At 35.7% G+C, this 23,440-nt stretch overlaps 1 protein-coding gene and 1 long non-coding RNA gene across 3 annotated transcripts in view; one reads left to right on the forward strand and one right to left on the reverse strand.

The window, feature by feature from the left end:
• Window positions 1–23,440, reverse strand: part of ZRANB3 (zinc finger RANBP2-type containing 3) — a 40,877-nt gene that overhangs the window by 1,240 nt on the left and 16,197 nt on the right. For both annotated transcript variants that reach the window (XM_021397935.1, XM_021397934.1), the window contains exons 3-19: window positions 19,560–19,578; window positions 18,666–18,844; window positions 16,166–16,397; window positions 15,878–15,963; window positions 13,297–13,468; window positions 12,754–12,882; window positions 11,428–11,547; window positions 10,551–10,670; window positions 9,867–10,046; window positions 8,872–9,024; window positions 7,786–8,248; window positions 6,623–6,823; window positions 5,848–5,939; window positions 4,308–4,409; window positions 2,350–2,492; window positions 1,722–1,865; window positions 518–911 (exon numbers count right to left, since the gene is read on the reverse strand). In XM_021397935.1, the coding sequence (XP_021253610.1) occupies window positions 518–911; window positions 1,722–1,865; window positions 2,350–2,492; window positions 4,308–4,409; window positions 5,848–5,939; window positions 6,623–6,823; window positions 7,786–8,248; window positions 8,872–9,024; window positions 9,867–10,046; window positions 10,551–10,670; window positions 11,428–11,547; window positions 12,754–12,882; window positions 13,297–13,468; window positions 15,878–15,963; window positions 16,166–16,397; window positions 18,666–18,844; window positions 19,560–19,578 (2,929 nt within the window). The remainder of the gene's footprint in view (window positions 1–517; window positions 912–1,721; window positions 1,866–2,349; window positions 2,493–4,307; window positions 4,410–5,847; window positions 5,940–6,622; window positions 6,824–7,785; window positions 8,249–8,871; window positions 9,025–9,866; window positions 10,047–10,550; window positions 10,671–11,427; window positions 11,548–12,753; window positions 12,883–13,296; window positions 13,469–15,877; window positions 15,964–16,165; window positions 16,398–18,665; window positions 18,845–19,559; window positions 19,579–23,440) is intronic.
• Window positions 8,927–21,689, forward strand: LOC110399367. The gene is made up of 3 exons (XR_002439148.1): window positions 8,927–9,064; window positions 14,070–14,209; window positions 21,124–21,689. It is a non-coding gene; the product is annotated as an uncharacterized LOC110399367 (long non-coding RNA).

The following is a 23,440-nucleotide window of genomic DNA, read 5'->3' on the forward strand; positions in this document are numbered from 1 at the left end:
AACAGCACAGACAAATTATTTTTTCTTGGGCAAGTTTAAATGTGTTTTCAGAATTAATTCTGAAGCAGAATTTCAACTTCACGGCAGAAAAAAATACGGTATTTTTATTTTGAAACTAAAATACTGGTTTGTATATGAATATTCTCCCTTCCTGTTCAACAAAAAAGCAATTACAGCCTGGACAGAATGGGAGTATTCTTATTAAGTTCTGAGGTGATAGTGAGGGAAGTTGCGACAACTGGTTTTTGTTGAGCTCCTTCCAAACATTCTGAAGTAGCAATAACCTGGTACTATTTACTACATCGCTACCCAGCGAGAGACCAAAAACATGTTTACGTCTTTGAAGACAAGGGTTGTGTTGTTGGTTTTCTTTTTCGTTGTCTGTCATTGGTGCTGGGTAACCTTCTTCTATCTTACGCCTGCAAGAACACCATTTTGGATTTCTCTGACCTACCTCCTACACCTGCTCCAGGAATACACAGCCCAGCTGACAGCACTCAGAAAGCAGTGTTATTACCTGCCCAAGTGGAAGGTGAGACATCCATGAGCTCTCCAGAAGTTTCTTGCGCTGACTCTTAGGCGCATCTCTGATGTTGAGATAAAGCTCCTGGGCATTCCGATGACAGAACTGGCAAACACCGTGTTCAATTTCAAACACCTTAGTCCTGAGGTAGCTCTGACTAGAACGAACTGAGAAGTCCTCCTGGCAGGCAAGAGAGCAGAACCGTGTGTCCCAGGCACGGGCCTGACAGCTTTGGTCAAGCTGAGCGGTTGGCTGCTGACAGTGGAGACAAAGTGGGTTCCCTTCACCGTCCAAGGCTTGCAAATAGCCTTTGGGGAGGGACGAGCCTTCAACTTCCGTCCAATTGGAAGGAAGAACTGAAGGACTTTTTCCACTCTCTAAAAACAACCTGTTTACAAAGATCAAAGTACAACTATTAATAAAGCAGGTATTCAACAATACAATTCCATAGGTTGCTTTATACATTGCGTATTTCCATTAGATATCTTTCATGCTCTAGAATACCAATTTTAATCAAAAGATAGCTGCACAGTGCAATCATTTACTTGGTTTATGTTTCAATTTAAACAAAATATGACAATACAAAAGGGATTTTTCCTTTGCACATCTTACTACATTTGCACATGCACATGAAATTACTAAACTAAAACAATGCTGCATTTATAGGTGTTGGTTTCTGTCAGGAAGGTACATACCTCTCAGACAAATGTTTCAACCCCCTTTGTAAGGGAAGCAAAATGTCAAATGAAAACATCCTGCCTTCTCTCTGCAACTTTCACAGCTTCCTCTCAATTTCCTACTCTAAACAAGGTTTGCTTCCACACAAGAACTACCTGCCTGATAAGGGCATTTTCTGACCAAAATTTTCATATTTTCTACCTTATTCTAAATTATGAGACAGAATGGAAGAAAACGTGAAGTCAACTTCGAATTTGGGAGCACAAGTGAGCTTAAGCTGACACTTGCTTCCTTAACCAACTTGTGTAACTATGTTCTTGTTTCATCTTGTCACTCCTTTAACTAGTAGCTATATCATCAGACAACAGATCCCATCTAAACTGTTAATAGCTCATTAGCTATTTCAGCAAGTTTCTTAACTATAACTTACTATAGCTCAGCAAGGTAAACATAACAACTTTGCTACCTTAAAAATAGTCTATAAAGAAACAGCTTCATTGCTTTTTTGGCATTAACTTACTTTGTGGAATGACCTGGTTGTGCCACAGAAGCATTTTCATTCTTCAGACAAGCCCTACTTGCTCTAGCGATGAGGCGCACGCTGCCCCCACTGCTGCTCGCTTTGCTAAGTGAGGCTGCTGCTACATCCTCCTTGGTCACATACCTAAAAACAACAGCAGTTTTGACAAACGTCACCCACCGCGGACAGAATTACTTAAAGAAAAAATGAGTATGAAAAAGGGTTGGAGTAGGCTGCAAATCATGAATAAAAGATTGTAGCACTGATGGCAATTAATGATTTATTCCTACTTCCAGGTGGGAAATGAGTTTTTTTTTTTTTTTTTTTAATGCTTATTTTTCTTTTGAGACCCTAAAGGTAATGATTTTTCCTCAAAAATCTCTGGTGAGCTCCAGCTGCTTAAGTACACAAAGTAGAAAGCCAGAATAGCTGCTGAATGTGACACAGTGACGGACAGGGAAGCAGACAGTCCCATTCCAGCACATTTACTGATGTGCTCTGTCGCATGTTCCTCACTGTGAGACAGTCACTGAACAACCCATTCATAGTCTTTGATTTGATTCCACTGAAAGTTACATTAAATACATCAAAACTTCCTGGAGAAATTAATAAAGAAAAAAACGCATACCTTTTTGTGCAGCTTACTGCTGACTGCCTTTTAGACAACTCCTCTGCAGCATGAATAGGACTACAAAACAGCTGACCGCTTTTTCTGACAATTTTCTGTTTCATTGCTGTTAGATGACTCCATTCTTTCACAAACCTCAGTATCTGGTGGAGAACGCTATTGTCAGCAGCATGACATTAAACAATTACATTGAAAGGGTGCTAGGAATTAATATATTCGAAACTGGATGGAAAAAAAAAGCTGTTATGATCAGAGATGGTCCCTTCAAGTCAACCCTTGTGCAAGCTGCAGCCTCCCATCTTCTCCTGCTGAAGAACTTAGATTGCTTTGGCATTGTCTACAATTACAGTTTTGCTATGAAAGATAGGTGTGCTGCTCCAAAAGGTAGAAAATAAAGCAAAAAATGGACTGTATTAATCTAAGCTATAATGACAGGAGAATGGCTTCCTGATAAAGCCACAAGTAAACCCTTCTTGTGTAAGCAAGACTTCGCTGACGGAAAAAACAGACAAGCAGAAGTCTTCTACTTACAGTGGCCCTCCACCTTTTGCTCTAGGCCTTTCAGAAAAGCAAAGTTTGTGAGAGAAAAGGACATTCCCATGTAGAAATTTTGAATTTATACCATGGCCTTCTTTAGAGTATGTGGAGGGGAAAAAAGGGTTTCATCCCACCTTCATCTCTGCAACAGGAAAATGAGAGTACTGATATGGCCATCAATGACAACAATACAAAGCAGCGGCCAATATGGACGTTCTGTTCCACTTGTTTTTCCCCACTCTATTCCTTGCTGACTTGCTACAATCCATAGTAGCCAGTATCACAGTGTTTCTGAACATGGACTATGGTAACAATAAACACATTGTGCAGTATGGACCAGTGATTTCAGCCTCATCCAGGAACATGCTTCAAAGACTACAATGTGGCAATGATTTTCTCCATGAAGTATTGTTTCATGGCAAACATGGAAGCATAGGGAGCAGTCTCACTTCGTGAGTCAGAACAGCAAGAAGCCAGCAAAACTGCAGGATGTAACAGACACATGGGAGCATTTACTAACATGAATATTTTAATCTGCAAGAGAAAGCTGAGGGACAGAGACAGGAAGTTCCATAAGCAGTGTCACCTCCTGCCCAGAAACATGGCATTCTTAACATGTCTTCTCAGTCTAGTAATTAGCTTTGTAATCCTTTGGCAACATCTCTGTTACCCGCTCATCGGGTGCTTCCAATAACTGTTGGCTGAATCAGTCAGGAATCTGTCCTACAAATCTAAGTTCCAGCCTTGTTGGAGAAGCTACTAAAAAGAATCAGTCTTGTTCCTACATGATAGAACCTGGTTTTCCAAATAATATGTTTCTTTAAATGGAGGAAACAGGCAAGAAATATATTTTAAATAGATAACATTGCAAATCCAATTTAAATTCTGGATTTCATCACTGTGAGTACTTGGTTTGACAATGTTCATGTCTTACAACACCAATACAAATGTGACTGTTATTGCTTAAGTAACTGAAGCTACTTATCTCAGTGGAGTTGTGCCCTACACTGTTCCGAATGTTGTGAGAAGACTAAAGGATAAAGTGAGAGTGGAGGCCTGCTCCTATCTGCAGCTCCGATACAGTCCAGCACATTCTTATTCATCATGCACCACACATTTACAACCTTTAAAATGCTATTTTGTTGACTTAGGAATCCTAGTTACTAATCCTGTAAATGGGAAATTAAATGATGCCTGGTTGATTCCATCTACAGAAATGTTAACAGGAGGTACGATAATTTGCCAGAAAAGCAGTCTGCATGATAAGTATCTGTATCAACATTTACAATATCTGCTTGCACTGAAGAAACTGTGCCTAGGTCCCAAGGCCTGAAAGTGTTCTGCATTTATTTAAAAAAAAAAAAAGCCCAAATACTCCACATTAAATATTGTATTACCGTGCCAGTAGAATTTGTACTTACCATTGAACGATTTCGTTTATGTTGGAAATTCTCTGGTAAATCCTCCCAGTTATCCAGCTGTATGTCCAATGGAATGAAATTCAGGTTCAGTGGTTCACCATCCTACACAAACAAACAGTTTTGTTTACAGGCAGAATGCACTACAATCTAGAAAAAAAGAAGATCTGTTTCAAGTGGATTATTCTCCTCTTCCAACCAAACTTAGAGCCTCAAGGTTAAGATTTTTCCAGGAAGAATTAATAAACTACATGATTTATTACAGGCACGACACTATCGCAGGTGCAAGAAACACAGTTCACATTAATATATCTAGAAGTAAACAGGGCAAAAATGTTACCTTTGAAACTCATTCTTTTCTTTAGAAATAGCTCAGAGACACAAAATGCCTGAAAGTAATAAACTGAAATTGTAATTCTCTTGACTGAATTTCCAAGTAAAGTGAATAATTATAGACTGGAGAATGTCACTTCGTTGCAATTTAAAAATCAGAATTTTATTTTGCTTTTTGTGAAAAGTAAGAACAAGTTCTATGCCATTTTTAGGGAACAAGTTAATCCAGAGCATTTGCATGACCCAGGAACTTATCAGTGATTCACAGAAATTTGAGAGAAGGAATTAAAGCACATTTCCCCAGTGTTCCACAGAAAGATTCTGTGCCGTATCCAACGTAATGAAATTCTGATCCAAGCCAAAACAAAGCAGCTGACCAAATACCATCCAAAAGGCATGTTTGTCTTAAAGGAAAACGCAGGAAGAAGCATACTTCAATGCTTCTTCAATACTTCCTACTTCTTCAATGTTATCTATTTAAAAAGCATACTTTCTCAAACTGTCTCAAAGACTTGCCCTCGGTCGTGATGCTTTGCAGCTGCACCTGAATGTGCTCATTCAGTAGCTTTGAAGAAACTTTCTAAATGAAGGCTTCCAGCCCATAAAAGAAGGGATCCATGATTTCTCATGTAAAAATGACCTAAAAAAATTACTAACTCTCTCTTTCCATTACCATTACAGATAAATAATAATGCATTTTATTCAAGAACTTACCGACCTATACATAGCACCAACATGTACCTTTCTGAAAATGTGGTGGCAGTATTTTATTTATCTGGAAAGATTTATTCAGTCTGGAAAGATTCATTGATTATTGCAACTCTAAAAAAAAATCTTGGAATAGCACACTAGCTACAAACAGGAGAATAATTAGTTATGCTAATGATTCAAGGTAGTGCTAAGATCTATAACAAGAAAAGGAATCATAAATATTATTTGCATTCTTAACAGATAATCTGAGCATACATGTAATATATTAGCAGTTCTGTGTAAAGTAAGAGAAGTGTTGTATGTCTAGGCAATTATTACTTAACTTCTCCAACAAAAAGAACTAGAATAATTGACTACCTAATTTTTGTGCATTTCAATAATATGAAAATAGGGCTTTTACATAAAGCATGACAAAAGAAACTATACATGCATATTTTATAGGACAACAGTCTACTTTGTAATCTTAAAGTGATAATAAGCATGCTTATTTCAGCTTTACCTTTGTATAGAGGTGAATTCTATCAGTATTTCTGCTGGCACAGAACATTAGGCCATCGTACACTAGAAATGCGTCTGACTGATCTAAATCTCCTACACAGAGAAACAATGTTAAAATTAAGAGGTTTTCTTCGTTTAGTCTATTCAGATATTTAAAATAATATCACACTTGTCTTTTAAGAAGTTATTTGTGAAGTCACCTGATTTCGTGTGCCTACAAACCATATTTTGGTATGAACACTATAAATCTTTTTACTTTTTATCCTTTCTTCCCCTCTCCAAGTTTTCAGAAATTATGGTACAAACTCCAAGAGAGTATCTACCACACTAGGATTCTATATCTAATTCCAGAACAACATAAGATACACACAACACAAGCAACAAACTATTAAGATATTTGCGTTCTCCTGAATTTTTCAGGAGACAGTTTTGTTCCTCCTGAGTTACCCATCATTTCCTTTACCTGTGGCTAGCCTGAACACAAGTCAATGTCATCATAAGTTTCAATAAAACTACATGTTGTAGCTTAGATTTCACAGCTGCAAGTTTGACATAATTGCTCTGTCAACCAAAACGTCTCTATTTCCTCAGGCTTTGTATGAAGAGTGGGTTTAGACATCATCAAAATTCAATAAACATCCCAGGTTAAAATGAGAGAATCATATGCTAGTCTATCTTTCATATTTTACAACAACTTTTTCATGCCAGAGGCAGTTAATACAGTTTCACGGACAGGAAACCATCTCCTTTTTTTCCCCACAGGATTCCTCTATTACCTTCTCCACACCTTCTTTCATTTTCTTCACTTTTGATTTTACCAGCTTCTTGTTCACTGATTTCAGATTGCTGGGTCACCGATTCCTCCAAATCTTCTCCTCTATCTTCAGCATCCCAGGCTGCTCCCTGTTTCTCTCTCCTGGAGTCTTTTGACATGTTTTCTTCAGCCTGGCTAGCAGGAACTTCACAGTTTCTCTCAGCTACAGAAGGAGAAAAGTGATCATTTATAATCTCCTTATAAACTGACAGCTAATCAATAAACAGATGGACAAAAACTAAGTAACTGAAATATGGAGACATTGCATTTTATTCTCTAATAATATCATGGTTCAACCACCTATGAAAACAGCGCTAACTTTGATATTAGGAGAATAAACACCTGGACCAAAGTGTTCTGCTTATGCAATTTTGTGCACCCAACTTTGTGTCAAAATACATACAATCAAATGGTTAGCAATCATCTACCATGCACATTTATTGTACACCATAAACACATTAAATAGTTCTCCAGCATTTATACATACTTAAGAAATTGAGAAGTTGTCCTTACTTAATCAAGCAGATTTAAAAAGAAGAAAAAAAGAACCTTATTCCTTTCTTTGTAATGTAAACGCTAAATATGGAGAGACATTTATAAAAATATTTACCAAGTTCCCAGGTAGCTGAAATAAATTTCACAGAAGACATTTATTCTGACCTGTATGAATGAGAAATGCTGTATTTTTAAGGTAATGTCTCCCATGACAAATATACAACACCGAAGTTAATAAAACCATCTATGTGACATCATTTAGTTTTGACATGTAGAGGAAAAACTTTTCCATTTAATTGGATTCAGAATAACCATAAACCTTCACAAAGAAACCAAGAGCTACATTTGCTGTGAAGAAAATTAAATTTATATTCTTACTCACCATTTTTATATCCTGTTAAAATTCATCTCAATTCTCTGTTTGTTTCAAATCAGAATCATACAAAAGATCCTCAGGAAAAGCTAAATTAAGAAAGATCACCTAAACGGTATCTCTCTGTCTGTTCATGCAAAGATACCATTCCTCATATTTTGCCTGTATACTTGTACATTCGTATATTTAAAAATATTTATTTTCTGAAATTAATCACAACTGGAATGAAAAACACATGTTCTCTCTGCAGCACTTACCGTTATTGCTCTGAGGGCAATTACACATTTCACAGTAAGGAAGCAATTCGTTATTACTGTAAGTGCAAACACTACAGTGCCAAACTTTATTTACAGCTGTGCCTTTGCTTGAAGTACGTGAGCTGCAAGGAAGGACTTCACTGTTCTTTGCTGTGAACAAAGTGGACTTTTTTCCAGTCAAAGTCTTTTTCTTACTGGAGCTGACTGGAGTAGATCCACTTATGCTTCTTGCTCTTTTAGCTTCACGTTCACAGGTGCTTTCATGACAAATTGTATCCTCATCACTTATTCCTGTGGAATCCAGATTTTCACTGCTCTTCTCTGAATCCTCTTCTTTCGTGGCTTCAAAAGACTCTGCATCAACCTTTGATGATTCCCTATCTGATAACATCTTGCGTTTCTTTTCAGTGGAGGATTTTGTGGAAAAGAAGGAACGTATGTCATGCTGTCTTTCCTTTTCAAACTAGGAAAGAAAAGAAATACGTAAAGCCATCTTTATAATTACTGCATTAGGATTGGATATTGTTATTATTTTTTCCCCATTAGTATTGCTAGTTTGGAGATGAAAACAAAAGATATTTTCCTTCAAGCAGAAACAGTTAGCATAAAAAGCAATTCAACACTGTTCTGTTTCCTCAAAATTACTTTCAATATTCTTATCAAAATTCTGCAATAGCACTAAAGAAAGCAAGTACGCAGAACAGATACGTTGTGTACATTTTCTGATGAAGCCTATTACAAGGAGAGACTTTTAAACAATGTTTTTAAAATAACCATGCTGAAGTTAAATGACTACTAAGAAAGCTGTATTTTAAACAGAAATTACATTTTCTTATGAGACTCTGAGGGTGAGTCAATCACCTAAAAAACAATGTAAGCAACTATTTGAAGCATGTAGATTATATCTATGTCCAACAGATCACTTTCTCCAGACTAACTTTCTGAACTTGAAAGTAAGTTATTCCCCCTCATACAGTCTTTCTTCACTAGTATAGTTGGCAGTGCACACAAAGTTTAGGTGAAAAATGATTAGATTCTTTTTTTTTAAATGAAAGAATAATTAAAAACATAAGTTTTGAGTCTTACATGTGTAAATAGAAGTTCATTTTGGAGATCTTCTACACTTTCATTGGGGGTCCAAGTTTCAGCAAAACTCAAAAAATCCCATTTCTCCTTATCACCTTCTTCAGCCTGCATTTTCTCTTTTTTGCCATTTAAGGTGCTGCCTGTAACCTTGGCCTGCAGAAAGACTTGCATAAAGGCTCTGAAGAATGTACAGGTTGGAACAAATTTGTTTGTCTAAATGCATTACATTTGTTACAACTGCTGAACTAAGTTTGCAAGAGAAAAACAAGAATATCTGCAGTAATTCAAAATAATGTTAGTGATTAAAACTATTCTTCCAGCTGTCCTAATTGGAAACCATTTCTGCACGAATAAGTACTATGTAACTGAAAAGGTATATATAAAATATCAATATTTATTGAAGTTAAAAGAGATTATTTACATTGTGCACAACTCTTTCTCAACAGTCTTTAGACATTCTGCTTGGTTCATGAAGCCAAAGGCAGAATTAATTGAAAGCAGGAGTTTAGTGATTAAACTCTTACCAAAAAATGCCTGGTGAATTACTGAAACCTATCTGTACCACGTTTAAGGAGGAGATTTTTCAGAAGTACCTACAGGAATTAAAATAGAGTTTAATTCCCCATCTGAATCTCAAACTAGTTTAGTTTGAGTTGAGATACACCATTCATTCAGTTAAAAAAAATCTCTAGCTTTTAGGACTGCGCAGAAAAGCCTTAAAATTATAAATGGAGCAACCTGAGCAATAAAAATTTAAAAGGAAGAAAAAGCTATAAACGTGAAACATTCCGTTCATTTCAGCAGAATTACGTTATTTATCTTTGGATCTTAAACGGAGAAAAAAGTATAGAAAATGTTAATTCAGAACAAAGGAGTTCATTTTGACAATCAGCAATCTCAGATCTGTCTTATACCACAATGTTATTTGCCACTCACACTTAAGTGGTATCTAAAACACAAGGAGTTCCCAACTATTGGTTCTATTCCACACGCACCTTGCGATTCAGCATGGCCCACATAAGAGGATCCAATGTTCCTTTTGCAATAAGGAAGTGAATATTCACAGAACTGCACTGCCCAATCCGGTGTGCTCTGTCTTCTGCTTGCTTAATATGGCCTGGATCCCAATATAATTCAGCAAACACAACGTGAGTAGCAGCAGTGAAAGTTAAACCCTAAACAAAAGAAGAGTAGATGCAATTTAGAAAAAAAGATCAACCCATAAATCTACGTGCTGCACAGAACATTTTTAAATGTAAATAAGAGGGACCACCTGGACATGAGATTAGCCTTCTACACTTATTTCAGGTAGATATTAGTAAGATTCAAAAAACACTGCAATATTGTGCAAAGGCTGCATACCGCTCTTCATTATGGCACTAGGTGTTACTTCTTATTAATCTGGTACTTCCAGACAGAAGGTGCAGGATTTTTCTGTTGTTTTTGGTTGTTGTTGTTTTTACTAATTATTCAAGCAGGAGATGCTGCTGCTGATGTTGATTTTGTTCATGTAATTTCAATGGAGGCTTAAAACAGTTAACATGACTAGCACAAAAAAATAAATACATGATTCTGCAAAAGATGTATTACATGAATTGCCTTCAGTAAGTAACTTAAATAATAACATTCATTTCTATTCTTTAGATTTCACTTTTTTTTTTTTTTTTTTTAAATCCTACCTGACCAGCTGCCTGAATACTCAAAATAGCAACCCGGGTATCAGGATCCTTCTGAAACTGATTAACAAGATGTATTCTTTCTGCAGAAGGAACACTTCCATCTATCCGTATGTAGCGAATCTACAACAGATTATAACAGACAAAGAAATGAAATCACCTCGTCTCCTTTTTGGATCCAGTCACCTTCTTTCCCTCAACAACACAAGAACATCTGCTATTACAGTCACGGGGATAGCAGTACCTCAGTAGTTTTTTGCCCTTTGACTTACAATTAAGCCAATTCATCTAGAAGATTGTAGACTTAGTACTGCCTATTTACAAAAGACAACAAGAATGGACACAGGCTCTTAAAATTGAATATTCTGCACAAGAATCCGCAGTTTCCCTGATAAGATTTGTTAAAATTTCAAGCACTTGCAAACAAATAGTTTGATATTAAATAGCAATGTTAGCCATTTTTCCCTAGCAATGGCTGAATCCACAACTAATAACATGAAAGTGATCTGCTGTGAATTAAACATTCAGGTAAGATGACAGTATTTTGAAAAAAAAAAACACCAAAAAAACAAAGCAAAACACCAACCCAACAGACATCAACCCTCCAGCCTAAAAGAAGAAAGAACTATATTGATGAAATACCTCAGGAAACAACTGCCTACAACACTGATTCAGTGATGAAGTGTCATACCAAATATCCCCATATGCAAAAAACAGTTCTTCAAAACCCCACAATCTTTTTAATACAGGGTCACTGACCTTTATATACTTCAACTCTTTAAATTCCTCCACATACAGATAGTTCTACTCAATTTAAGCACAGCTGACATCTATTTGCAAAGTCTGAAATTAAACAGGTGCACATTTGTTAAATAATTACCTTATTTTCTATAACCGCCTCTGTACAAGCTTGAAGCATGCTTAAGTGGTGAGCAAAAACTAGGAACTTCAGTTTGTCATTTTCAAGCATCATTTTGATGTAGTCCTTTACTGCGCCTGCCTGAGTAAGAGAGTACATTTTCATCAGTGATACACAAAAAAAAAAGTTCAAAATGACAGTTTTCACTTCAATACCTAAATGGCCATTCTATTTGTTATCCATTTAAGACTTTATCAAACACTACTGTTAATTTAAAAAATAATCCAAATTTGGTTTAAAAAAAGTAGTGTAACTTTATGTCTTACTGGCTAAACCTATCCCACTTTAAAGAAAAAACCTTCATCCTCAAAAGACTGCAAAATTAGATGGCATTTCTTTCAGATTAAGATGAAAATAAAAATGCTTTTAGTTATGATATCATTATCTGATGACTTAAATCATACTACAGAAAGCATTTAATTTCCACCCAAACATATTTTAATCAGACAAAGCATTATTTAATCAGAACTTCTGTACCAGCAGCTATAAAGCCATACATCAAAACATAAAGAATAATTCTGCTACTTTCGTGATACTATAATAATAATATGATTGCTCTATTTAAACATTCACATAATTGTTTTGTGTTCAATATTAATAGTTTTTACAAAAGATATTGAAAATGAAGTAACAGCTACTAATAAAATTTATCATTGATCAGTTGTTAATGCAATATCCTCTGCAGCAGCCCTCAGACATTTTTTTTCCCTCTTTCACTTGAAAATGAGCTGACAGTGATGGAGAATAAAAAAGTAGGGAAACAGTAGCAACAGAACCACAGTGATATTTTTAAGATGAGTACAGAATTTAAGAAAAATTCCAAGGATTCAGATTCTTAATTCTTACTGAGCCACAAGTCTGCAGAATATATTTTTTTCTTCTTAAAATATACTCTTCTAAATATAGGTTAGCATAAAGAAATGTGATAACAGGCTAAAAAGTAAGCACGTAAAAGATTTGTTAATTCTCACACCTTAAATATAAGAGGAAAATACAGAACAGCTGTCTCATCTGATATAGAGAGACTAGCTAGAGGGGATTATTCTTCTTCATTTATCCATGGGGAGAACCAGTACTAACAGAGCACAGTCCGCATAAGGGCTGCATCAGCAGCGTCCTGTAACACAAGCCAGCTGGGTCAGTCAGCTGTAGCAGCTGCCTACACACAGATTTGTTCCTGGAGTACTCACCCTCAATGCATTCCTAAGTCCAAGAGAACTAATTTTATTAAGCAAAAACACACTGAAAAATTAAAATATGTAAAAAAAAAAATACTTCTACACTTACCTTGGCAATGGCTGTTTCTTTATACATGCGTGTGATTAAACTCATGACTTCAACAAAATGGCTGTCAGTGGGCTCTGAATTCAGCTTTCTCATTAATTTCTCCCACTCTGCAAAAGTAGTATTCAAATTCTAATTGGAAAAAGAGATCAGTGGTCAGATAAATGTACTAATCTCTTACACATTTGTTAGAAACTACAAAGTACACTCCACCACAGCACTGACTTCCATGAAACATTCAGGGACAGAGTGCTTTTGAGATCTCTATCAAATTTGTCTAAAAGTAATTGTAGGATTCAATACCTAATGAGAATGAAGGGGGAAGGAAAGAAGACCTTATTAAAATTAAGGCCAATTTTATAGTTATTTGATCCCTCCTCAAAATGACATACTCATATTCTTCATATTATAATTAAAAATAAAGATGCTGTGCTATATATGTAATTACAAATAATGGATGAATATAATACACATGCATATATAAATATATATGAATGCATAGACATTTACTAAGAAATGTTTTTTTAGCTGATGGGGAAAATTCACCTTAGCTGCAGCTTGTGGGAGGTCAAATGGAATACGCTGTCTAACTTTGGGAGGTAATTGAGTTAGAACATCATTCTTCAGTCTTCTGATCATTATTTCTCTTAAAAGTTGATGTAATTCTTTTAAATTTGAAGCTCCTCTACAGTCCCATTGTTTTCTTCTACCAAAGAATCTGAAAATGAATAAAAAAAAATCAACACTGATCGGTGAACGCAAGCTATTCCAAATCCAACAGAAACCTTCAGCGCATAATTAATTTTAAGACACAGTTAGATACGAAGGCATTTGGGATTGCAACCTTCAGTGCTCCTGGTTATGCCGGAGAGATGATTGCTTTCTGTCCAATTCCTTCCAACACTCAAGCCAAAGCTCTTCTAACTTCTAACCCACAGACCTGACTCCTCATCAGATGGATAAAGTCCTCTATCTCATCCCATCTACACTTCCCTTTATACATGCGAATTTTCCAGGTATCACTAACCAGAAGAATCTACCACAATGCTTCTTTATTATATTACAGAGGGTAACAGCTGATAAAGGAATTATCACAAACGCTGCAAATAACATCATTAAAATTCGTTTGCTCTCCCATCTGAATTCCCTGTCATTTACATATAAAAGAGAAAATAATGATTTAAAGCTAAGTGTTCCAGTTTTAAATGTAATTGTATTAAAAAAGTCTAAATAGGGGAAGTAGATTAAAAGTTAAAAAGCTCAAGGTTAAAAAAAGAGAAAGAAATTAATAACTGTGTTTCTTTCTCTTTATTTTCAAGGATGTGTTGCAAGAGAACAGCTTTTCTGTGTCAACATTGCCAAGAAGCAACAAAATAAGTAGACGGCAGATTTTGCTGGGTTTGGAAGAAAGGCCAGGTGGCATGGTGGCATTTCTCAAGGACAGGAGAGTATGCTGCAAGTACGTAATTACACTGGTAAAAATTATTCCTTTAAAAAAAAAAAAAAGAATTTTAGGCTTTACTAGGTTTTTAAGCTACTGTTGATTTCAGATGGCTGCTTATGATCCATTTGGAAAGGAGGTGAGGACTCATTTCTACACTGGCAAAGGAATGGCGTAACTCACTGAGATTGCCAGACAGATGGAAGACAGCTACAACTTTTGCTCTTATCTTTTCTTCAGTCTGTGGCTGTCCTTAGAAAGGATTCATCCCTCCAACTTGAGCAGTGGGGATGTAAGAAATGGTAGCTGAAAGCTCAATGAAATACTTTGGCCCTCATCCTTGGAAACAGGTGTCTATAACCACCTAAGTCAAAAAAGTGTTTTCACAGAAAGTTCTGCATAAAATAAAGCTATCAAGTGGATCACCACAGCATGTTAAGTTCCAGCCAAGTCATGGCAACAGTATTGTTTGTTGAGAGCTTGCTAACCTGAATTTGATTTTCATTATACTTATGGTATTCCAAAAATAAGATAATAATCTATGATTTGGTAGTTAACCATGCTGTACCCACCCACACTCGTGGTGTGAAAACTGCAGATACATTCAGTCAAAACACCATGGGAAAAAATAGCATTTCTCTGTCTGAGAATTAGACAGCACTCTTCTATGTTATTAGAAGTTAAATGCTGATAAAATATATACAATGAAGGAAAAAATGCTCAAGTTACATGAAAATTAAATTATGTAATTATTGCTGTAAAAATTAAATCTAAATGCTAGCCAATTTAGCTGACAAAGACTACTGTTTTTAATATATGCAAAATTGTAGGTAATAAATTTTTTTTAAAGGTTCTTCCCCTCCCATACCTCCTTAAAGTGCCCATATCCAATCCCTCAAACAGAACCACAAACATACTACAGTGTTTTGGGGACCTTTCTCTCTTTTTGTTTTGTTAATCTAATATATGATCTTCTTTTCCCCAAAAGTTGTAGGATAGCAAAAAGACTAGATCCCATAATAAAAAGACATAATTTATTACATGACATGAGCATAGGACTGAGAATCAGAAACTCAAATTTCAGCTCTAGCTGGAATGCTAGCTCAAAAGGTAAAACCTATACATTTCATAGTAACAGTAAACTGGCAAATAATTTTACTTAACAGAACGTTGGCACTTACACTTTCAAACTTTAATAGCTTCTAATTTCTTCCTGAAGAAAAAATCTCCTGTCAGTTTAACCCTCTTCCCAAACACTCCCAAATACTGAAAACAAAACCCATGTATATGCCAAGCTATCTTCTGTTTGTACAATATACCTTTTAAACTCTTCCTCTATAAGGTCCCTAATTCACTTTGATGGAAGAGATGGCATCACAGAATGGCTTGTTTGGGTCAGGACCTCAAAGATCACCTAGTTCCAGCCCCTCTTCTGTGGGCAGGGTTGCCATTCACTAAATCAGGCAGGGGCTGTCTGGGCCCCCACTCAACCTGGCCTTGAACATCTCCAAGGATGGGGCATCCACAGCTTCTTTGAGCAGCCTGTTCCAGCACCTCACCTCCCTGGGTCTCTAAACATGATGGCATGATACAGCAATAGAGACACTACTTATTGGTTCTTTCATTTCATATGAGAAGAAAATCAAAGACACTCATGAGAAAATAAAAGGGCAAGTACAATAATACCTCAGACGAGCATCACAGTATTTTTTGGCATATTCACTCCAAGTTCCAAATCTTCTTGGAAAAAGTGCCTCAATCTGCATAAAAAGCTTTATAAAAAGAAGCGTCAGTGACAAACTGCCTACAAAGGTAATACTATTCAGAAATATTACTTGAAGATATTACATGACTCCAGTGTTAAGCTTATATTCACCAGCTGCACTATTCATGAAAATTACAAAATCGCACACTCAGTATTACTGATACTATCCCTAAAAAAAAAAAAAAACAACCACACAGGATGCTAAATACCTCTTCAGGTCTTCCTAAAGCAGGAGTTCCAGTAAGAAGAATTGCTCTTATGGCTTTCTGCACGATTGGCAACAAAATCTTGCTGCGCGTAGCATTTCTGGATTTCATGTAGTGTGATTCATCAATCACAACTACCTTGAAGTTCTGCCTATACAGAGTGTCTACTAAAGTTTGGGCATCAGAAGTTAACAGGCCATATCCCAGAATCGTCACTTTGCTGGTTGATATTCTCCTAAAAGGAAAATTCAAAAGTCGTCTTAGTACACTTTTAATGTAGGAAAATTAATATAGCAAAGGAGTTCCAGAAAGATGATTTTTTTTTTTTTTTAACAGAAGGTATATATGATGTCTTCTGGATAGGTTAATTATAGAGCAATTAGGTTGACTAATAATATTAGCTATACAATTAAAAAAAATTCTAGCATCTCACAGTTCTAAGTCACAGACATTTCATAACCATTTTCAGAGGACATCGTTGTGGTTCAACACCAACAAGCCAAGCAACACCACGACAATCTCTCACTCCCCCTCCTCAAAGAGACAGAGGAAGAAAATATGATGAAAAAAAACCTTGTGGGTTGAGATGAAGACTTCTTTGTTGTTTTTTTTTTAAACAAGTGTTGGAAATAACTTCTCACAATAAATTTAAAAGCATACACAGGCATAAAGCACAAATTGTTTCTAAAGTCACTAGAGAGCACTGTGGCCCTTCAGGAGCCTTTAAACACAGAAACACAAAGTTGTTAGGCAAACAAGTCACCAGAACAAGATGTGTACGTAACTGGTCTATCCATCCGTCAGAAACTACTGCTCTGCTGGCCTGATTTTTATTTGTTCCCCAATTGCAAAAGATCAAAAATTCAATAAGCAAAAGTTTCTTACAGTACTTAAGAGTAATCAAAGTTTGTGTACATGCTTCTGGACGTGGAGGAAGAGGCCATGGTTAAAGCAATGGCCTTACACACTCTGGCTGCTATCAGGAAAACAAGAATTTCACCACCTCTGTAGAAGGTGGAGGAACAAAAATACAAATAATTACTATTCTTCACTGAATCCTTTTATCCAATAAATATCCCATTTCAAATGTCATTAGAAATTCTAACAACCAGAACTGATGCCTAAGCATATTTTAACTCATTTATATGAAGAAGTTAATCAGCATTCAAGCAGTACACTTCATTGCTGAAGTTCAGAAGAAAAGCAAAACATTGAAATGAGAGAAATCAAAGGCTGAACATACAGAAGCACAATTTCCCAAAGCACTAAACCAAGTGTGGCAGCTCTGTTTTTGGATTTTCTTGAAAATTCATAAAACACCCTTTATGTTAAATTATTAATTAGTTAACAGCTACCTTACTCACAGCTAGGAAACCTCCTGGGAATTAAACAGAAAACCAAGTTTTCCTCTAATCTTGTTGAGAACAAAAGTAGTAACAGTTAAGGTCTATTCCTTTTACAAACTTCAGAACATGAAATGAACAGAATTCTGTTTGCCATTTACTTCTGTCTTCACATTTCCCTTAATTCCACATTTCTCTTTGCTGCATTCAGCAATATAAGCATAGAGTTATTACGCACAGTTTAGCTGAAAAGCTAAAAAAAAAAAAAACCCACCACGCTCAATGGATCTTTACTGCATTTCCCATATTCCTCTAAGGGTTTTATTTTGATAAGCAGCAATAATTATTCCTCAGTTAAGATTTAAAACATATTTTGAGTTGGATTTGTCTGGTTATGGTTACCCCAAGGAAGGTTCCAAGCTACTTTCTTATCTGCACGTCTTGGCGGTCAGTTCACTTCCTGACACTCCCCAGTCAACATGGGGGTCAATCTTCTTTATCCAGAAGTTTTAGAACAATATCTAGACACTGCCATGAAATTAACCAAGTTATTTACAGCAAAACAGACTACAAAATACCCTTGTAATTCAGTGTTTCCTTGCAGTAGGAGAGTTATTTTAATAACACCTAAGACTTATAGTCCCACTGTAATAAATTTATGCTACTAAGTCTAAAGATAGAAAACCTAGATCACGATGACCTTCACAGTTATTTAGAGAAGACTTACTGTAATGTTTAAATGTTCACAGTGCTCTAAATAGAACATTAGCTGTAATTGCTTCCTTATTTTCTAATGTATACTAGAATTTTTTCAAAAATGCGTTCTAAATGTTTTACAGAAATTAACAAGTACAAATAGATCAGAGCTGACACATAACCAACGCGTTCAATAGGAAACACCCCGAACCAACCAAATGTTCAGCAGACAACCCTTGCTACCATGCAAAAACCAGACCTCTCAGTTACAGAGAAGACAAGAAACAACCATAATCCCAACTCTCAGCTGAAACACAAAACACATACTTGAAATGTCTTTCACCTTGCTGAAATCCTTACTTTTCATTATGGTCATACATATTGTGCATTTCTCACATACATACTGCAATCTGTTCACAGAACAAAACGGGACTTTCTATAGAATAATAACGAACTTAACTCACCCAGTATCAGTTTTGTTCTGAATGATGCTAATATCATCTGGAGACAGTTCTGGAATCCACTTTTCCATCTCATCAACCCAAGGATATCTCAGAGATGAAGGCACTACGATTAAGAGAGGCCATTCCTTTCTGTAGTAGTAGGAAATAGCAATTGCTTGAATTGTTTTACCTAGCCCCATCTGGGAAAAGGAAAAAAAAAAGTTAAAAACAGAAGTTATGCTCAGAAAACATACGACAATCAGAAAAGCCACAAATATTTTGCAAAGACAGAACCAGATAAAGGAAAAGAAAAAACAATGAGCTAGTTACGTAGTATCTATTTCATAGTCAATTTATTACTACAGTTAATGTATGATGAAAGAAGATACTCCTCTATAAAGAGATTCATACATACTGCACATTTGGTTAGCTTACTGAAGCTATAAGTAGTTTTAGTTAGAAACACTAAAAAAAAAAAAAAACATTCAAAGGGAAGATAAATCTCCTCTGAGGATGAAATTTCCTCGAGCTCCCTTCTGCTAAATAACATCCCAAGTCAGAACTTGGAACCTACATCAATCCTCAAACGTTACCTCTTTTACATTAAGTTTTTATACTTACACAACAAAACCATAACTTTTTATTACAAAAATATTTTATCCGTGATAAGAAATTATGAATTCAAATTTCCATAATATGGACTAAATTTAAAATTTTCAAAGTCATGAATTTCACTATAAGTGAAAGTACATCCTAGGTTTGCATCAAATTTAGTATTTTGTTTTTTCTACTTCAGTATTTTCAGAATGTCTAGTGAATATCATAGGAATTAGGCTCCACTCACTGCCAGCTTTTCTGAATGCAGCACGTTAAAACAAGAAAAAACAATGTTAAGGTAACAGGAATATCACTTACCTCGTCAGCAATCATACACCTAAACAGGAAATAAGAGAACGGGGGAAAAAAGGGAAAAAAAGAAGAAAAAATAATAGTAAGTATAACAGATAAACCAATCATTATAAATTGTTTACTATGAATTTAAGTTATGCATTTACTTAATCCAAAAGATTTTCTTTGTGACTGAAGGAAAAAAGATAGACTTCCTTTTTAGAGTACATTTGATAATAACAGCAAAAGTAATTTTAGTACGAATGTAAAAAATAAGTACACCAATTACTCTAAAATTGTATATTCAATTTGTTAGTATTACTGAAGAACATACATTGTGGAATTGAACTGCTGCTTTGGTCTAGTGTTATATTAAATGTAATCTTAAGAGACAGTGAGAAGTACATCTTCAATTTTATTGTCTTTCAGAAACAGCACTGGTTTTGCTTCTTTGTGATTAAGGGTCACTTCTATGTCACACTGATTTAGAAAAAAATCACTTCCAGAGGTATTTCATTTGTTTTGAAATAGAAACAGACATCCTCTCACCTCCCCAACTGTACTAGACAAAGCATTAGAAAACAAACTTGATTTTTTTCCATTTAGTAGTCCTTTAGTCCAAGTAAAGAAAATAATGGCAACTCTACAAGCAAAGCTAGGAAACATTTATTTATTTATTTATATGTATATAGGTATTTATATTCTCTGAACAAATGCCACTTTTGATATAAATTTCTTTACAGGTATGTTACATTATGTCTCAGTATTTACACTCAAGTCTAAAAGGATCTAGAGAACTTACGTGCTGCTCCTAGCCCACACAAGCCTCTTCAAAAACATTCTGAAATTGGATGAAGGCCAATGGAATTATTTGATGGACATGTCATTACATCATCAAATGGATGATATCACGTATTTCCAAACATTGTACCCTCAGCTATTTCACAAACTCAGCTCTCAGCTATTTCACTAACTTCTACCTCTGCTATTATGCAAGTTCACACAAGCTGGAAAAAAATACACACATCCCTCACCCCCCCAAAAAAAAATCCCAAGGAAAAAAGAAACCACCAAACACACACAAACCCAAGCAAAAAAACCAAACCAAACAAAAAAAAAACTAAGATCTATCAAATTTGAAGGAATTACCTAAAGAATTAAGAGTTTGTTTTAACTCTTGCAATTAGTAGGTAAAACACCTACATCATATTCACACACAAACAAACCTAGAGGAAAACAAAAACTGCGAACCTAAGAAAAAGAAAAAAATCTACTCCCTTTAAGTCTTGCAACACGAGGATGACTTAAAGTTCTGTTTTCCTGTAACAACACCAGACTGCATAAAGCTTCAGACTTGCTAAGAATCTTCTTACCACAATCAATGCTATGAGTTACACCGCGCTCCTTTTAGATCTTGCTAAGTGCCAACTTCTGCAAGTTCAATAGCAATACCTGCTTGAGTTTCAGCTAAGTAACTGGCAGTTAGATTAATCCTCCAGCTAATAAGCAATCTGTAATAAGCACTGTATAACTTCCCAAATTTTCATAAAAAGCTAAGTAGAAGAATAATTCCCACTGTTTTGTATTCTAGTGCCACACAGAAGGCTTAGTCACACCACTGAGAAATACAGCACTGGGTACTGCTGCTTGAACTGAATGGTAGCAACAGATCGACAGCTACACGCAGTCCATCACTTTGAAGACTTGTAAATGTTTACTGACAAAAGCACCAACTCTCAGAAATCGAGATATTTCAAGCTCCAGGAGAGAATGAACTTCACAGGCCACTCTGCTTGTTTCCCATCTGATTCAAGGGGAAAAATAAAAAGCCCAAGGACTTCTGCCTTGAGTTTTTGCTTCTTATCCCCAGTAGCTTTCAGTCATAGACACAAATTAGCCTTGATGAATTGCTCTGGATGAATTCCTTATTGCTTGTTCCCTGCCAATGCATCTTCTGAGAAAACAAACTTCTACTCCTCTGCCACACGAGTAGATGTGCGCCCACTGCACCAAGCAACTCAAATGAAACGTTCCTTCTGTGAAAAAAATTGAGATGACCTTCCAGGTCTCTGTATCTATAACAAAATGTAATGTATCAAGATATTAAAATTCTGTATTTTGATATTGGAAGCCTATTAAAATAGTACAGAACTGCTTTTTCAATGTTGGGTGTTTTGAAGTTCATGCAGGTACTCAAAGTAGTAGCAACATCAGCGGTGATCACATTCAATAACACACATCTTGCCATGGGGCCAAGATGGACATTCCTGGGGCCAAAATACAAAGCGTGGCAGAAAACACACAGTGGCAGTTTCCAGATCTGATGTGCTGCCTAAGTTTGATATTCTGAGGAATCTGGTACACTGCTGCTTGCTCATTCAACCCGAAAGTATAGATTTCAACACCAACCAACTTCAAGATTTTCTTTCAACTAACACAAAAAATAATTAAATATATACATATAATATGACTTAAGTTTCCATAAGGAGCTATCGACTTGTAATACACTTTGTAACAGTACCCTCAGCTTTTTAGATGTTTTCCACTTCAGACCTGGTTGGGATGGAGCGATCAAAACAAAGAAAGAAAACATAACAAAACGTAACTGCTAAATCCACACAGGCAAAGGAAAAAAAGGCAGGAAGAGAATTATTTTTAGTGGCAAGTCAAGATTGCGGAGCCTTTATGTTTGTGATTTGCAGCTGGGTAAAGACATTTATTTGCCGACAACTAATACACAATTCTATTTTTAAATAATGCCATGTATTGCTTACTTTAAAGAGTGATTTTTTTTTCCATTTAATACTAATTGCTTCAATTGTACTTTAGAAAATAATTCTTGCAGATTCTTAAAGGCGGCGACTTCTTCCAGTGGATTAATCAATTTTTAAAAACTGTTTGAAGACTGAAATCGAGTGGAATGTACAACAACCTAATGCTGGAGGATTATTAATTTTAGTTGTAACTCCCTAAATACAAAAAATGGGTACAGCAATCAGCTACATACAGAGCAGAGGCGTCTCAAGATGAAACTAAAAACATCCTTTAATATTATATTTAATCCTAAAGGTTATCAAAGCAAATGCACAAATACAGCAGTATCTGAAAGTACATTGCATTCAATAGCATCTGCTAGTAAGGAAACGTGGCAAAGAGAACAGGAATAGAAATGTTCCTTGCCAACTTGAGCTGACAAATACAGCATTTCTCAGTATATCAGCTTATATTTTAGCAGAGTCGTATCAGTAATGAAAATTATGTCACTTTAGGCATGCATCTTCTACACAGAGGAAATAAATCTACTTTGGTGTGAGCCACACATTTTAAAGAGATCAAAGGAGAATACCCAAGGTCCTACTGCACTGTGTTTTGGTGCATGCAAACCAACTGCTTGGACCTTCGCTCTATTTTTCAGAGTAACAAGCTAAAATAAAGAAGTTCACAGTGATTTACAAATTGCTCTGGCAAGTAAAAGCTAAGAGCAATCAAAATAAAAAGTCTTAAAAGTATGTCAAGCACAGAAACAGAATTTTTTTTCCATGAAACAAGATTTTTTTTCGTTAGTTTCCTGTAGCCATTTGCACTTTGATGACTTAAGTATCTGCAGAACAACAGGAAGGTGTTCTGTTTTACTGTTTTCAATTATTTTCAGACTCTGCACGCAGTGTCTTCTGTTTTCGTGCCTATTAACTTCAAGTTAATATGTCTCAGGTGAAACTTCTTATGCAGCAGTGCTATCCAGAATGGCACATACAATTTTGATCACCCATAGAAGATAAATATAAGCCAAGAGAGAAGTGGAAAAGAGCTAATAGAAAGACTAAGGGACAGCTGAGCTTCCCATGGCAGGAAACAACAAGAGAAATATGATTGCTTCATCTCCAAAAGGAAAAGCTGAAATGGAATGC

The sequence above is a fragment of the Numida meleagris genome, chromosome 5 (assembly GCF_002078875.1).
Source record: "Numida meleagris isolate 19003 breed g44 Domestic line chromosome 5, NumMel1.0, whole genome shotgun sequence".
In the NCBI taxonomy this organism is placed as follows: domain Eukaryota; kingdom Metazoa; phylum Chordata; class Aves; order Galliformes; family Numididae; genus Numida; species Numida meleagris.